Source organism: Mchenga conophoros, linkage group LG12, assembly GCF_057382185.1.
Source record: "Mchenga conophoros isolate Kocher_MC1m ecotype Shallow Benthic linkage group LG12, M_conophoros_male_GT1.1, whole genome shotgun sequence".
Lineage (NCBI taxonomy): Eukaryota > Metazoa > Chordata > Actinopteri > Cichliformes > Cichlidae > Mchenga > Mchenga conophoros.
Window position 1 is genome coordinate 31177367 of NC_140537.1, and position 14707 is coordinate 31192073.

The 14707-nt window shown below is 38.9% G+C and overlaps 1 protein-coding gene and 1 pseudogene across 16 annotated transcripts in view; both read right to left on the minus strand.

The window, feature by feature from the left end:
* Positions 1 to 7534, minus strand: part of kcnt1b (potassium sodium-activated channel subfamily T member 1b) — a 79762-nt gene extending 72228 nt beyond the window's left edge. For 5 of the 16 annotated variants that reach the window (XM_085295249.1, XM_085295245.1, XM_085295247.1 and 2 more), the window contains exons 1-3: positions 7379 to 7532; positions 3807 to 3855; positions 1993 to 2160 (exon numbers count right to left, since the gene is read on the minus strand). In XM_085295249.1, the coding sequence (XP_085151375.1) occupies positions 1993 to 2160; positions 3807 to 3855; positions 7379 to 7448 (287 nt within the window). In that variant the 5' untranslated portion in view covers positions 7449 to 7532. Of the gene's footprint in view, positions 1 to 1992; positions 2161 to 3806; positions 3856 to 5982; positions 7135 to 7378 lie in introns of those variants that run through there. The other 11 variants (XM_085295238.1, XM_085295252.1, XM_085295241.1 and 8 more) reach the window with 5 other exon arrangements.
* Positions 7535 to 8568: 1034 nt separating this feature from the next.
* LOC146562960 (uncharacterized) lies at positions 8569 to 14707 on the minus strand (annotated as a pseudogene).

A 14707-nucleotide genomic window follows, 5' to 3' on the forward strand; every position in this document is an offset into this window, starting at 1 on the left:
TCAGAAATCAAACAGTACTGACAAAAAAACCCAGAAAAAAACAAAAAACACATTGTAACTTTACTTCATTTAAATAGCAGCACAGACTCTCTAGTGACAAACTGTCCAAGTCTTTGGACCTTAGGGCAAGATAAACATCTATCTTTTTACTTTGAACATTACTCAAAATGAAGTGTTAATCATAATCAGTATCTGCGCAGCAACTGCCCCTCTACATTGATAGGGAGAGCTTTGTTTTCTGTCAACAGTTGTTATGCTGTGATTACACTAAGCAAAGCAAAGTTTCTTTGTGGCCAGATTTCAGACAGAGTTTATGCAGCAAAGCAAATTGATATACAAATCAAGGGAAATCAGCATCTTGCAGGAATTACAATATTTTAACTTTGGAAGAAAATTTGCTTCTCAGTATGTCCCTTAGAGCTGGGATTATCCTGATGCTGACAATGAGAAATTGAGAACTAATTTATTGACTGTGTTTGTGGGTAGCTGGAGCTGTCTGATTCAACTGCACTTCTAGACAAAGATAGGGAGAAAAGGAGTGGGCTTGGAGAGAAGTGAGTGAAATTATAGGACTTAATGGTAAGTTCTGAAAAAATGTTTCTGATTTAAGCTATCAGTTGTACTCCTCCTCTGCCTTTTGTTGGATGTTAGGGGTGCACATTTTTATTATGTGAATACACCATGAGAGGTCGTGTTCACCCACGTAAACACTGTCCATAATTGCCGGCTAGATGTGATTGCCACCTTCAGCCCCATCTGATTTGTCCAGGCAACTGCAGTATGAACTGGCAGAATGTCAGACACCTCCAGATACCACTAGGGTCATGCCATTTAGTGTGTTTTCAGATACAGCATCTGCTGTAGCCTAGCAAAAAAAGCTTCTTAAGTCCCCTGTCATTCCTGTTTCTTTAAGCAATTTTCACTCATTGTCTGAGAGTGTTTGGACACCTTGTGAGATAACATTGTAGGCAAAGCATCTGGTTTTAGTCTTTGCTTATAACCACCAGTATTCATAAGTCTTTTTCTCGAACTCAAATGGATCAAATGCAACAGAACAAAATACTGAGAACACAACCACACGTCTTTTGGAAGCTTCAATGGTTCTGCTCCTTTTTCCTGTTGTTTTTAACAGGAAAGCTGTGAAAACTAGAAAACTAATATCACTTCCCTTCTCAACTAGGAAATATAACAAAGCAGTGTGTGTGTGTGTGTGTGGGGGGGGGGGGGGGGGGGGTGTCGTCTCCATACTTCTCCATAGTGTAGAACGGGGAACTGGATTAGGAACTGGATTCACCTACAGCAGGAACTTCAACATCACTGAGCCGCAGTGCATTGAGGATAAAACGTTATGGAAGCCTTCATATAAAGTCTCACAAGTTGAAATAGTGAAAGTTCATTTTAACACACAAATCTCTGACAAATCAAAAGTAAGTCCACCATACAAAGCTTTGGCTGCCAGTTTCCTCTTTGCAAGCCAGTATACAATGGACTGCTGATCCTTTAGTGAGATGCCTTCATTTCAGCACCACGGAGAGCTCCACAGCACTCGGCCATGCCTGAGGCTAATTTTTCCCCTCTTGGGTAGCAAACAGCATCTGTTGGTCTGCCTCTCCAACCGCAGCGATAACTGTACTCCCAAACACTACAGCACTCTGGTGACTGTAGCGCCAGTCAAGGGTAAATAAAAAAATAAATATATATATACTTAATCCAGCTATACCCTGAAAAACACAAATCTCGTTACAGCTGTTACAAGTAGAATTTTCAGCTAATTCTATTTTATGTGATTTTCTTATTTCAGTAGAATTCTGGCCAAAGTAGTATCAGTTTGCTCAATTTATTGTCATTTACTCTAGGAGAGACTTCTTCTTAATAAAGACTGCAAGATTTCAGGTTCTCTGTTGTTGTTATTGTACAAAAAAGATCCACAATATTCCTGGGCAGTCTCTCACATGTCACACACACAAACTTAAAGAGAGCTTTTCGTGCTACCTGTCATCATTCTGAAATGTCTGGTCCCCCAGCAGCAAGTCCCTGAATCGGTAACGAGGTGGGAGCGGAGGCACCCCTGAATCCACATCGGCCATCTTGAGAGCTGAGATGTCCAGAATAACACCAGAGTTGCTGCTGTTGTTTTTCTGCACGGTCTCAGTGGATGGCCTGCATGACGAGAAAGACAGCAGAATCTGCTCAGCAACCTGTCTGCTAATACAACGGTGACATTTTAAAACAACGTATTCAGCTGAGAACAGACACAACAAAAGTGTACGTGACGCTGTTAATTTAGAGGCTGGCTCTAATTGAAAAAGCATATTACAAAGTTTTAAAACATATGTGAGGAAAGTTATGGTTGTATAATGCACTTGTCTGCAATCACAAAGGTGGTTGCTCGGGGGAACAATGACAAACATTTTACTGTAATGCTCACATGCCAATTTATTCACATGGGACAAAAAGGAAACCACAGCAAACAGAAAAGGCCCATTATCCATTCCATGAAATCCCAAGTAAACACGACATGCATTTATGAGGATGACACACTGAGCACACTGATAATGACAATGAAGATTCTTGACCAGCTATTAAGCTCTTGTGCTGCTAACACAGCTGAGAAAACAGCTTAAGCAGAAATGGTTTGCAATGGGCACACAGACCCTATTTTAAGCCTAAATCCTGACATGGATAATAATCTAAACCATGTGACTTGATGCAACTGACTTATTTCACAAACATCTTGTATTATGTATTATTGTATTAAAGGAAACATACAAACATGCATACATGCATTATTCAAAAAGAAAGGGAACGACATATGAATATGCAACCTATTTACATTTTACAATATACATTATTGCTGCAGCTGCGGCCTTATTGGTCCATCCCCAATAAACATTTCCCTGGTCACATAAAACGACGGTCAAATTAAAAACTACTGCAACCAGAATGTCAACAGTTAAAATCCAGACATTAGAAATGAAGCCAGAAGGATGATGGTTTGTTGCAACAATTGCTGAGAAGTGTATATTACACTTAGTGTAATACTACATGACGCCATTACCTTGATTAATACTACTTCACATCAGCTCTCTCTCACCAGCTCCACATGCAATATGTTTCAAGGAAAAGGAGGAACTAGAAGTAACTAATGCAGCTTTAAATGTCAGCACTATGCAGTAGCCTAATGACTCACACTGAGATTAAATGAGATTGGTGCAAATAAATAAGCTGAAGTAAAATGTTTTTCATTTTTCATTTCTCTTGCACCTATTGTCATTTATTATTTTACTTTTTAAAACAAAACTTTAATTTATGGCAACTAACAGGTTGATGCAAGCTGTAGTCAGCACTTCTCTCCAAGGCTTCTGCTCTGCTAATTCAAGTCATGGACTAGAGCTCAAGGTTATTGTGGTTGTGGTGGTGCTTTATGTAATAAATTGTCTAGTTTTCTGTTTGGCTGACTGTATTTAAATCCCATCAAATTTATGAATGTAGCCTGCAAATGAAGCAAGTCTCCATGAGCTGGTAACTCAACACTTAAAGCTTTTGCCCAAACACTTTCATTTCAAGCTCCAAAATGACTCAAGGAATGCAAAGAGCAACTTGAAAATTCAGATTACATTTTGATAAGGCAATCTATGGAGCAGTAGTAGTGGAGACACACTACAGGTAAAGACCATTTTCAAAGAACAATGTGCATTTACACAAAATTAAGCAGCTGTTTTTTTTCAAATATTGTGGCTAATTATTGCATGCGTTTCCACCTTGTCACACAGTAACACATGTAGGGAAGTTCTTCAGGAAGTTACCTGTCACCGAGGGAACTCGATGATCGGCGTGGAGGGTTCATCACTGGCTCTTACAGGGGGACATCAATGATGAATGAGAGCGAGAGCGAGAGAAAAGGGAAAAGAGAGATTAAACAACACTTATAAAAACTCTCCTCTTAAGACCTTTTGAAAGAGGTCGATCACATCCACTGCCTGTTTCACAGCTTACACGCAAAGATCAGTGCGCACTCTCAAACTTTCTGGTTTTTACATAGAGCAGGATTACACCAACACATTTATGCAAGGGTACAGTTTGATATTACCGAGTTGTCCCTCTCCAACATCTCCACTCGATGGTGCTTAACTTTTTTATATTGCATCTTTTCATAAAGTGGAAAGCAGCAAGTGGGTTAATCAGCTACTATCTGCATGTGTTTATTAAAGGCACCCTAGTGTACATTTTAATCTTTGCAATAGTGAGGAGGGATTCCCTTGTCAAGATGCTGTTAGCACATTTTTTTCTGCCCATGAAGCAAAACAAACAGATGGAAGGTCATTTCAGAAACAGGACAAAGACCGTTCTTAAATACATACAGTGTAGGTACAATATACCAAAGCTTCATCTGTCTGGTTGAACAAGATGGGCATCCGTGTCTGCACTTCCATGACATTTTTTTACATTTCCAGCTAAAAGATAAACCTAGACTTTCTGTTGATGTGCCTTTGGTTTATTGCTAAACTGTCTACAGAGGGAAAATAAGTGGGTAATACAGAGCTAAGTGTGTGTCTGTGGTTTTCATACTACGGTGTGGGCAATCTTGAGTGGGCTAATAGCAACCAGAGACATGATCTCCCTTATTAACAGTGAAGGCACAGTCCCCCAGAAGGGCAGACAGAGAAAAGAGAGATAGGTTATGACCGCGAGTACGGTGGAGTGGAAAGAAAGCCAAAACCAGAAACAAAAGGAGGTGAATGCAGAAGAATAAAGAATATAGTACTCTCAATGTGTTCTTTACTTTAGGAGACATCAGAAGTTAAGAAGAACTACATGACAAGATAAAAGAGACAGAGAACTGTACATTCAGCTGTGCAAGTAAAATTAGCACGTCCCCATACAGTATAAAAGAAAAAAAAAATACAGAGCCTGTGACCTCTGAGAGCTCACTTAATGGAGGAGGCAAAGTGACCACAATAAAAGGGAAAAAGAGTCGCTTGCGGTAAGAGAGTGTCTCCTTTTAATGGAGCGAATGTCGTGGATTCAGACCAAAGAGAGCAGATGGAGCGAGGAAAAGCATGTGCAGGGAAGGCATAAAACTCGTCTTTAAATAAATAACGGGAACCAGGGCGAGAAGAAGACTAAAAAGAATCAAATTCGACTTACAATGGCTGTAAAAATCTGCAATCGTCTTCTTCAGAATTATGTATTTCAAAAGGTCAGATGAGACTAACTGCCTTTCAGATTTCAATGCAGAGACCAATATCTAGACATAATGCTCAGCACAGTCTGCAAGCAAAAAAAAGGAAATCTGTGATTAAAACCATCATCTGTGAAACATATTTATCAAAATTCCACATTTGAAAAAAGTTTGTTAGTGACAACAAAACTTTTAATTAGTGGAAAAATGGGGGCGGGTTACTTATTAAGGTGTTGGATGATTGAGCCATCGGAATTGACTCTTCAAACGTTTTTAACCTCCACAGAGAGGCAGGACACCAAGATTTCCCCAGCTGATGATGCTATTCTAAAGCAAACTCACATTATTTTCTGACTCAATCAAGGCATTCAGTGGCCCCTATGAATGAAGGTAATGGAATCCTGGAAGAGCCCACTGAGCATCAATATAAAGCTGATAACTGTATTGATTTGCAGTGATGAACAATGGCAGAAAGATGCTCTCCACCACAGCGAATCAGCCCATCCTCACTGCAATTACCAAGGGTTCAGCTTTAATACAGATACAATTAATACAGACATACATAACGCAGAAATGCAGTCATGATATTTTCATGACAACCAAAACATCTGCATTTACGTCCACCACAGATGTTATGGCAACACAATATAAATAACAGAGAAAATAATAATAATCTTACTTCACGGTACAGCATCTGCCACCAAAGCTTTACAATAAACTTGATGATATTCGCTGAACTAATACGCGTTAAAACACATAGGTGCATCTGTACCCTGTGATTTCCTGTTAACTTCGTTTACCTGGCTGTGCTCCCGTTTCTGGCCGAGGTCCCAGCATCGTAAACTTAGGTTTGATTTAGATAATCTCCATTCGCTCTCCATACTGCACTGCGTGTGCGACACAGGATGCTTCCCAACAACGAGTACCCGCGAAAGCTATGTCATCACTGGAAAGTGACAATTGCAAGAGTTGTGGGGTGGAAGTTAGCTCCTGTGATCAGAGGTGGGAAGAAAAGGGATCCAACAGTGAGCTTTGGAGGTTTAGTTAAATCCCATCAACCCAAAGAAGGGTCTCCTGACGGCAAAGCGCGAAGCCTGACTTGCTAACTTCCTGCCATTATCATTATCACATGTACGCGATTATGGCACACCTGACATTAAACGTAAATATTCATGGGCGAAAAAAAACAAACAAAAAACAACCGACTGACTTCCTTGTCGCTTAGCAACAACTTTGTTTGCCACTGTTGCCGAACTACATTTCGTGGCGGAAGGAGGACGGACGTTAAGTTAACGATAAACTTGCGCTCGTCTTTTTAATTAGCTCGCAGTCCCCTGTAACCGTTGTCAGCTGCTGTTATATAACAACCCTTGCCCTCGGAATCACTCAAAGTACAGCTTCTCTTCGCTGTTGTCTCCTGCCATGTAACGTCTGCTTACGCATATGAAGTAACACATCAAGTAAGCGCGCTGTCCACCGGGCTTCCACGCTGTCCGGACAACATCATCATCCTCATCCTTGCTTCCCAGGACACAGCGGGTGAGGGGCGCTGATTTCCTAACCTGAAGTCACCACCGGTGCCTCGCCACCTACCGGACAACCTTGGAATAATTCGTCGTCTGCCGAGGAAACTGAAGCGTTTAATGCTGACAGGAAATTTCTAATTTAAAAAGAGCTTTTAGTGAAATGAAAAAAAAAAAAACACCTAATAATAGATTCTGCAGTTCTGCGCTGTCACGGTTATTCCCACCCCAAATCATGACAGCGCAGAATTCTTTCAAAGTTATGTCAAGGCAAAAGACTGGCTCTTATTTATTTATTTTTAAGAAGTGGTATTTAATGGGTAGTGACAGATGTACCTATATATCCAAACACGTTTGTTTGGAGAAAAAAAGTGCATTAAAGTGCAACTATTCTTCTACTATTATATTTCCACTACCACACAATAAATTGCATGTGGGGGGAGCTTTACTCTTAGCTGCATACTGGTCAGGAAAAGACCAAAACATCACAACAGTCCCCAAAATTATTAAGTTATTTGTTGATCCTTATAATTATCAATATCCAGCAACATTTTATGGAGCATATACACAGCACGTGTAGAGTCTTGGCAAGTTACACTTGCAATATCTTCCTACAACACACAGGGAAAAATTACATACATAAATGTATATATGTATTTCTGTTAAACCATACCTGCAACAGCTGCTCTGTCCTCTGCTATTTGCCTCACAACTGTCCCCCTCACATTGAAGAAAATATTCATTCTGTGTGCACAGTGGCACGACTGGGGAGACACCGCTGGTTCCTGTGTGTCTGTGGAAAAGCCGCGCTACTCTGTGTGCGTTCCTTGTGCTGAGCCTCTCCACATTTCAGCCCATTATTCTCCAGGGGAAAGAGCTCTGAGCGTCATCGTTTTAAAGCCCACACAGCCTCTTATGCTTTCCCATGCCAGCAGTCAGATCTCACTCACTCACTCACTCACTCACTCACTAGTCTCGCTAAGGATCTTGATTCCCACAGATTTTCTTCTCCACTTGATTTGTCTGATTTTGTTGGTTTACACCGCAGCAGGCACCCTTCCTATCAGTGGATGTTTACACAAGCTCAATGATTAAATATGGTGAAGCACTTTATTTACAGTCACTGCTGTGGGTCATTTACAGTCATTTCCCGCATACTTTGAATAGACTGAGCCACTTGCAAAAATTCAGTGATATGATTAACGTCTACATAAATTTCAAAGATGTCTCCAGCTTATTGAAATAACTCAGAAAGGAGCTGTGATTGGTTACTTTTAACACACTTCACATGAACCATGCCTCATTGTAAGACTAACAATATGCGCTTTCTATGTTTTTACCTCCAAATCCGTGCCTTAGCTATGATTTATCCATGACTAACACCTGTTACTCCACATTAATATTTAATTAGCAAGCTCATGAGTTAAAATGAAATCATCTTAAATGGTGCTATCCCTTGAAACACTGATTCACTTTTTCATATTATGAGCATTTTTGTGATTGTCTCATTTTTACTTGATTGCTTTTTCTTTTTCAGAATTGTATAAAATCTACATTTTAAGTCTGTCAATCCAAAAGTTAACCTATTCTTGAAATTTGCTTTCTACAGTTTCATCTGTTTATAATTTCTAGACAACAGACATAAAAGATCAAAACTGGGTAGCATGTGATGTGCTTTAATTTTAGTTAGCTGTCACCATGTACTAATGCAGCTATGTCTCATTTTGTAGCGAACTCCTCCATTATTCATTTATTCTACTGCCTTTACTTGAACCATATTGCAATGTGTCCCTGAGCCTATCCATTAGGCTATTTTTCTCTAACACTTCTGTCCTGCTCATATAATATGAGTATTGTTGAGTCTCAGCACAGCGCAGCCACTCTCCCACCTGGATGCTTACTCTTCATGCTTCCAAAGTGTCTAAAAACAGATGGAAAGGGAAACATGCTCAGACAGTGAAGCACCCAGATTCAGCTTGCAGCCTGAAGGCATATATAATATATAGGAGCTATACATGAGCACAGTGCATGAATCACAAAGAGACTATATATTTGTCTCGCTTATAATATTTTCATCCTGCATACACTTTCTTTAACATTAATCGATGTAATATTACATTGAATTTTAACTAATTTTGGAAGAGACATCTCTCCTCTTTTTTGTGTCTTGATTTTTACCAAAGTAAGAGTCTGTATTTTTCCCTTTAACACCATTATCTGAACCTGCCACATCCAGTGTAATTACATTTACTAAACATAAATGATTCGAACAATCCAGTTAAACATAAAATTATTTTGATTAGTTAATCCTTCTCCCATATTACCAACAAAGTGTAAACAATAATCCTCCGGGAAAATATTAATATAATGTATTGTATCAATATATCTTATACAACATATTTAATGTTTTATGCTAATGCATTCGTGGCCTGCTGTGCCCTTCATGATGTTTAAATGTAAATACATTTCCTCTTTATAGCTCTCTACTACTAATTGATGTCATTGAATAGTGATTCAGTTCATAGCTTGTTTACATTATGGCTTTCATGTTTCCTGCAAATGTAATTAACAGGGAATCAAAACAAAATTATGTCAGGGCTTATGGCATCATTTGATGCTTGTAGCAATCATTTTGTATTAGTTTTGTCACAAATTCAGTTCTCCTCTTACCTCCATGTGTTGTTTTCATGGCTGTAAACTGCTGTTGTTTTCAGATGGGTGAAACCATCAGATCCTCCTACAGCCAGCAGTGCACCACTGAAGACTACAAGAGATATCTGAAAATACACAAGTAAGATAGAGAAAGACATATATATACTTTGTTGATCCCAGGATTTCAGATTATGTTACGAAGAACCAAGTCTTTGTTTCAGTGCTGAAAACTATTCCAAGTGTTTTCTTGAAGTATCCTCATTTATCTTATACTGCGCCTTGTTTCCACTGTGGGAAACAAGCCATTTTATTCTCTATCTCTTTAAGTCCACCCCTTTCATGCAAACTTTCTCCCAAATGATTACCTGTCACATACAGAAGGTTTAAACAAGATGTCGGTAGGATTGCTGTCAAAACCAGACCAGCGTGACTGTTTATGGACATCTGATCTCACTGATATCATACAGAGTCAAGAGTAGAAAAAACTTTCTGAAACTCAAAGTCCAATGTTTGAAATTGTGTCATTAAGGTGCCATTCTCATCAAAAGTAAATAATCTCAACAGTTACTGGAAAGATTTAGCATTTATTTACACTTACATTACACTTCTGGATTAGTCTTTCTTTTGCGTTTAGAACTGCTTCAGGTTTTTGTGGCATAGATTCCACAAGGTGTTGGAAACATTACTCAGATATCTTCGTCCATGTTGACATAACAGCATCACGTAGTTGCTGCAGATGTGTCAGCTGCACTACAAATCTGTTCCACCACATCCCAAAAAGTGCTCTGTTGGACTGAGATCTGGTGACTGTGGAGGCCAGTTGTGAAATCATTGTGAAATCAATTGTGAATCGTTGTCATGTTGAAGAAGGCAGTTTGAAATAATTTGAGTTTTGTGACATAGTGCGTTATCCTGCTAGAAGCAGCCATCAGAAGATGGGTACACTGTGGTCATAAAGAGATAGACATGGTCAGTAACAATAGTTAGGCAGGCTATGATGTTTAAATATTGCTCAGGTGGTACTAAGGGATCCAAAGTGTGCCAGAAAAAAATGGTTTTCTATATATTTATTTATAAGGCTATCATATTTATTACTTTGCATATTTTCATTTTAAAAAGTGGTTTGTTGACTTATTGCTTCCTTCCTGTCAGCTGGAGGCAGTTTGGCCATTCTCCCTCTGGGAGCAATTAGGCATTTGCACTCAGAGAACTGCCACTCACTGGATATTTTCTCTTTTTCAGGCTACTCTCTGTAAACCCTAGAGATGTTTGTGTGGGAAAATCCCAGTGGATCAGCAGTGGTAGTGTTGTAAGATATGGAGGGAAATACTCAGACTTTGGCACCTCAGTGTTTCTTGAGCTCATGTGGCTCAAAAGCCACTAAGTGAATGCAAAGCGAATCTTGGCCACTTTAAGGTCACTTAAATCACCTCCAATCATTCTAACACTTCCCCCAAACCTCTGATTGGCCGAACAGAATTTATGTTACTCAGCAGTTGAAAATGTGTGCCTAACAAAGTGACCTGCGAGTGTGCTGCTTTACATTTGTAAAATAAATCTGTGTAGACTTTTCACATTGTACCAGAGTACAATGACAGATGTTTCACTCAAATATGTTCAGTCAAATATTTTAGAATATAGTTGGTTTGGCTCAAATTTGATAGATACTTTTATGCCCATAGTGTGAAAATGCCATCATCCAGCCAAACTAAGTTTGTGACACATAACTGCTAAGTGACACTTAGTGTTTTGTTTAGCTGCCAAAAGCTGGTATGCCAATATATGAAACGGAGATGGTGAGCACTGAAAACATTATACTGTTATCAGTGCTGGATTTGTTTAGTTTTGATTCCTGATTTATTTTTTCAAACCCTGACCGTTCTTTCCCCAACGTCTCCTGAATCTCCTTGTTTTGTTGTGCATTTGTCTTGTTTCAATTTTGTATGTTTGCATTCCCTGCCCTGATTAGCTTCACTCATGCTCTCTTACTCAATTTTATACTTTTTTTTTAACTTTCTTACTCGTCTAGCATCCTACATTTGGGTCCTCTAACTTTATAATGAATTCATTTTAATCATCAGCACCATCACAATCCAGTGAAAGCATGCTAGAAAATGTTTTCAGTAAGAACCCTTTATTGCAGTGTAAATTATTAAACAATAAAACAAAAGAAAAATCATGTGGTCCTCTCTCATTCATGTCACTCATATTTCCTCGCTCCATATTTTCCATTTTTATCATTCGTATGCAAATATGGCCAGAAGTTTTTTTTTTTAGAGAGAACAGTTTATGTCTGTTGTACCGATCTACCCTCTCACTCCTCATGTGTTTCACAGGCATCAACCTCATGGTGTCACAATTGAACCTTTGCAGCTGCATGGAGCTCCAGCTTGAGCTCATCTTTGCCCCCGGCCATGTAGAGGTGTCTCAGGTACACAGCACAACCAGCGCTCTCTCTGTGACTCAGCATGTGCGCGCATATCGACCAGGTTCCATCTGCAGGGTTGTACCGCTACACTGGGGAACATTTAGAAGATAGCACAAGTGAGGGGAGGCCATGTATACTATTTAATGCACAACCATATACACCATGTGTGTAGCACTACAGGTTGGGAGTGTTTCTGTAGAAAAATGCCCAGGTTGTCATGGGAACGACTGTGTGGCAGGCAGAGTGTGGACCTAGATGCAGGATCCAGGAGGCAGAAATTAACTCAAAAACTCAGTTTTATTGCTGGAACTTAAGAAAAAAAACCAAAAGAAATGCAGAGCAGCACATAAGGAAAAATAAATGAGGACCCTTGGAGGAGGTAAACAAACTGCCATGAGGGAAGGATACAAACAAACAACAGAGGGAGACTCAGACAATAAATACACACCAAGTAATTAGAGAGACAGGACACACCAGGGAACACAGCTGACACTTGTTGGGAACACAAAACAAAGAAAGCAAAGCCAAACAGAGTGCACAAGAGACAAGATACTAGCAAAATAAAACAGGAAGTAACTAAACATGGCATCATTAACAGACAAAGACTTGACAGAAGGCATGGGAACACAGGGGAAGACAGGGGAAATAGAAAGGGATAACTAAATATTACATAACCAAGAAGATGAACTAGACTGCAGACAGGGGAAATAATAAATGCCAAAGGAAAATGTGAACTGCACTAATATGCAAAAAGAGGCAATCTTAAAAACAAGTGTTGAACCCGCAGAGAAACACTAAGCCCTGGGTTTAAGACCTATAACACAGGCTTTACTAATCTACTCTACACAATAAGCTAAAAGTGTTTCCTGTAATATACGTACATTTTTCAGTTTGTAAAAAAAAACATGTTGGATATTCCAAGCCAAGATTGTGTCCAAGAACTTGATGGGAACCAAAAAATGGTTGTGGGAATTGCACCGATGTGCACTTCTCACAGACAAAAATAGTTAGGAACAAGTGACCCGTGTTTATCTTTGGCAAGGTTGAAGCGGTTGCCTGTAAGTGTGTATGCATGTGTGTGTCTTGTGGTAATGTGGGATACATGGAATTAAAGGGGTCAAGATACACAATAAGTGTTTCTTAAATTCTCCTATGTCCAAAAGCAGGCAAGTTCAGTTTTTGAGGGTAGAAAGAGGTCGGGTCACAAACAGGGCACAAAATATTTTTTGTGAGTATAGCTTTCCTATATTAACACATACTATTTTTCAGCTTTTATTTATTTATTTATTTATTTATTTATTTATTTATTTATTTATTTATTTATTTATTTATTTATTTATTATTCTTTTAGTTTAAAAAAAAAATCTTCATATAAAAGCAAAGCAAAATGCTGGGTATTTGTTGCTTCCAACTGCCCAAATGTGGATGGTTGCAGGTTAGCACGGTGGGTGAAAAAAAAGTCTGTCTTATGAAAGACATTTTTTTATTATTATTATGATTAGCTCACATTAATTCATAGTGAATAATTGTTAATTCAACAAGGAGAAATCATGTGGGAGAATTGAACATGATTTATTGTGTTAGAAAAATTATTAGACAGGAAAATCTATTAGCCAATTAGAGTCTGATAACCATCATCAAGGACTTAAGTGACTCCAGGGTTTGGATGCTGGTGAAGATGAAGCTGGAGGCTCTGACTGAGGTGGGGAGGAAGTGAGCTGCATGAATCAGAATCTAAAAGGGAGACTAACAGAGGAGTACTGAGATTTAATGTAAGCAGATTGGCTCAAACGAGGCACGTAAGAAGATGATTGGACTACAGTAATGATGTCAGTATTGAGTTTGAGAATGTGGGTGAGTGGAAGTGACGTAAAGAATCGACTACTAGCCAAACAGCCAGGGATGAATGCAGGTGAGTGATTACAGATTTTCCTTATTGAAGTCAGGCATAATATTCGATTTCAGCCTTTTATCCTGTTGATGTAATCAGTATCTGTGAGGTTTAGGACAAAGATAGTCTTTTTCAATAGCATCGCACACCTGAGTCCTTTCACCATCACTCCCTCCCATTATATACAGGTTACCTTCCAGCACAGCAGCCACAGCTCTGGTTCTTCTTGTCAGCACTGGTACCTGCTTGGTCCATTTGTTCATTTTTGGATCATATTTATAACAACGAAACAAAGGTTATCATTTTAGCAAGTGATCTGTCTGTCATTGATATTTTTGTGCAGCTTGAATTCTTTGTTCCTTCCTCTGAGTCAGCCTCTTCAGCTTGTCATCAAATTAATGTGAAATGTCAGGTAAATAAGAAAATGATTAGATTAGTTTTAGCTACATTTATAGATTTTTTTTTCATAGCACAAACAAGTTTCATACATGGACAGTAAACTAAACACATTAGAAGACTGTGTTAGGAATGGAAGATACATATTTATTTTATTTGCAAACTCTAAAGAGAGACCTTTCATTTCAGTGAGAGCTCTTTAAAACAGTCTCATTTGTTTACAGTCTGCACAAAGTGGAATGACAGTTCATTTTGTAAGATATTGACCTTTAGTTTGCACTTGTGCTAAAGTACCTCTCTACAGTACTTATGAAAGTAATGCCATCATGTCCTCCAATGGCATACAGATATCTGTCCATTGCCACCAGACACACTGCACTCTGGGGGTTGTTCAAGGGTGCTACATCTGTACTCCAGCTGTCTGTGTCTGGATTGTACCTGCCAGGATGGAAATCAAAGAGTGGGATGTCAAAGTGTTGGAGGAAGATAATATCAGCTGCTGGCAATAACATTTTGAGAAGACAAGTCACAGAGAGATGCTTTCATAGAAACTCAGCTTTAAAAAAAAAAAAAAAGTATTTGCAATCTTTGTGCTTTGTGCTACTTTTAAAGTTTTTCAAGCTTACACACAAATA